The following is a 3,162-nucleotide window of genomic DNA, read 5'->3' on the forward strand; positions in this document are numbered from 1 at the left end:
CTGTGTTGATGGATCTGAAATCCAATCGTGGAGTTGGTGTTTGGTGAATTGCANATGTTATGGTGGATTTGATGATTCTGGTGCATATAATGCTGGTGTTGATGGATCTGATGAATCCAATGGTGGAGTTGGTGATTTTGGTGAATGTGCATCAGGAGTTGATGCTTCTGGTTAATGTACAGCAGGAGTTGGTGGTTCTGGTGAATGTACATCAGGAGTTAGTGGTTCTGGTGAATGTACAGCAGGAGTTGGTGGTTCTGGTGAATGTGCAGCAGGAGTTGGTGGTTCTGGTGAATGTGCAGCAGGAGTTGGTGGTTCTGGTGAATGTGCAGCAGGAGTTGGTGGTTCTGTTGAATGCAATGGTAGAGTTGGTGGTTCTGGTGAATGTGCAACAGGAGTTGGTGGTTCTGATGAATCCAATGGTGGAGTTGGTGATTTTGGTGAATGTGCAGCAGGAGTGGGGTTCTGGTGATGTGCAGCAGGAGTTGGTGCTTCTGGTGAATGTTGCAGCAGGTGGTCTGGTGAATGCAGCAGGAGTTGATGCTTCTGGTGAATGTGCAGCAGGAGTTGGTGGTTCTGGTGAATGTGCAGCAGGAGTTGATGCTTCTGGTGAATGTGCAGCAGGAGTTGGTGGTTCTGGTGAATGTGCAGCAGGAGTTGGTGGTTCTGTTGAATGCAATGGTAGAGTTGGTGGTTCTGGTGAATGTGCAACAGGAGTTGGTGGTTCTGATGAATCCAATGGTGGAGTTGGTGATTTTGGTGAATGTACAGCAGGAGTTGGTGGTTCTGGTGAATGTGCAGCAGGAGTTGATGCTTCTGGTGAATGTGCAGCAGGAGTTGGTGGTTCTGGTGAATGTGCAGCAGGAGTTGGTGGTTCTGGTGAATGTGCAGCAGGAGTTGTTGATTCTGGTGAATGTGCAGCAGGAGTTGGTGGTTCTGGTGAATGTGCAGCAGGAGTTGGTGGTTCTGGTGAATGTAGGTGGTGGTTCTGAATGCAACAGGAGTTGGTGGTTCTGATGAATCCAATGGTGGAGTTGGTGATTTTGGTGAATGTGCATCAGATTTCGATGTTTCTGGTGAATGTACAGCAGGAATTGGTGGTTCTGGTGAATGTGCAGCAGGAGTTGGTGGTTCTGTGAATAGAGGGTTCTGGTGGAATGTTGGTGGAGTTGGTGGTTCTGGTGAATGTACAGCAGGAGTTGGTGGTTCTGGTGAATGTGGTTCTGGTGACAGCAGGAGTTGGTGATTCTGGTGATTCTGGTGATGCAGCAGGAGTTGGTGGTTCTGGTGAATTTGCAGCAGGAGTTGGTGGTTCTGGTGAGATTGGTCATCAGGAGTTGATGGTTCTGGTTAATGTGCTGCAGGATTTGATGGTTCTGGTGAATTTGATGTTGGCATTGATGGTTCTGGCGAATTTGATGGTGGCATTGAAGGTTGTGATGAATGGTTGTAGGAGTTGATAGTTCTGCTGAATTTGCAGCAGGAGTTAATATTTTGATAAATTGTTATTGAGATGTCATTCATGGATGTAATGAAAATACAGTTATGGTGAATCTGAAATTTTTCGCTAGTTAATGAACGTGTTGTTATTACATCCATGAATAACATCTCAATAACAATTTATCAGTATATTAACTCCTCTTGCAAATTCACCAAAACTATCAACTCCTACAGCACGTTCACCACAACCATCAATGCCACCATCAAATTCACCAGAATCATCCACATAACCATCACATTCACCAGAACTATCAAATCCTGCAGCACATTAACCAGAACCATCAATGCAACCATCAAATTCACCAGAATCATCAACTTAACCATCACATTCACCAGAACCATCAAATCCTGCTGCACATTCACCACAAGCATCAACTCCTGATGCACATTCACCAAAATTATCAACTCCACCATTGCATTCACCAAAACAACCAACTCCTGCTGTATAATTCACCAGAATCACTACTTCCTGCTGTACATTCACCAGAACTATCAACTCCTACTGCACATTCACCAGAAACACCAACTCCTGCTGCATATTCACCAGAATCACTACTTCCTGCTGCACATTCACCAGAATCAACAACTCCTGCTGCACATTCGCCAGAACCACCAACTCCTGCTGCACATTCACCAGAACCACCAACTCCTGCTGCACATTCACCAGAACCACCAACTCCTGCTGCACATTCACCAGAAGCATCAACTCCTGCTGCACATTCACCAGAACCACCAACTCCTGCTGTACATTCACCAGAACCACCAACTCCTGCTGCACATTCACCAGAAGCATCAACTCCTGCTGCACATTCACCAGAACCACCAACTCCACCATTGGATTCATCAGATCCATCAACACCAGCATTATATGCACCAGAATCATCAACTCCACCATAACATTCACCAGAACCACCAACTACTGATGCACATTCACCAGAATCACCAACTCCTGATGCAGAACCTCCAGAACCATCAATCTTTGATTCACATTCACCAGAACCATCAATTCCACCATTTCATTCACCCAAACAACCAACTTTACCATCACATTCACCAGATCCATCAACTCCACCATAACATTCGCCTAAATCTCCAATTCCTACTGCACATTCACCAGATCTGCCAGGTCCTGCTGCAGAACCTCAAGAGCCATCAGCATCTGTTGCAAAAACACCAGAATCGAGAAATTCAAATTTGGAGACTTAGGGCCACCGTTTTCAACTGGTTACCACTCGTTACCTCGTTACCACATCGTTACCACTCGTTACCACCTCGTTACCACTCGTTACCACATCGTTACCCTCGTTACCTCTAGTAACACGAAAAATTATATGAAAAAGAGTAACAGTTGATAGCAGCAAAAATTTAGCTACTAACCGTTTTTTAGGGCCACACCAAATATCTAAATCAATATAAAATATGATAGATAATTTGACCAAAAGTTGTTATTTTTACTTGACCCTCCCCCTAAAATCTCAAACCCACTATTTTATTCAGAAAATCTCCTATCCTCCCCCTATAAAGCACTTTTGGAAAAGGATGGGGACCTCAAAAAAGGGGGATTCACACTATGTTTTAAGTGTGCACTAATTTTTTCTTGACATTGTTTTAATGCTGGAGTTTTTAAAATTATTCAACATGACATCCCGTTCCTGATTACAT

The 3,162-nt window shown here is 44.3% G+C and overlaps 1 protein-coding gene across 1 annotated transcript; it reads left to right on the forward strand.

Annotated features, from left to right (window-relative positions):
* The first annotated feature begins 359 nt into the window (after nt 1-359).
* LOC136821226 (uncharacterized PE-PGRS family protein PE_PGRS44-like) lies at nt 360-1,246 on the forward strand. The gene is made up of 2 exons (XM_067077457.1): nt 360-750; nt 1,002-1,246. Exons 1-2 carry the CDS (start codon nt 360-362, stop codon nt 1,244-1,246), a joined length of 636 nt encoding a protein of 211 aa, XP_066933558.1.
* Nucleotides 1,247-3,162: the final 1,916 nt, after the last annotated feature.

Source organism: Clytia hemisphaerica, unplaced genomic scaffold (genome assembly GCF_902728285.1).
Source record: "Clytia hemisphaerica strain Z4C2 unplaced genomic scaffold, Clytia hemisphaerica genome assembly, whole genome shotgun sequence".
Lineage (NCBI taxonomy): Eukaryota > Metazoa > Cnidaria > Hydrozoa > Leptothecata > Clytiidae > Clytia > Clytia hemisphaerica.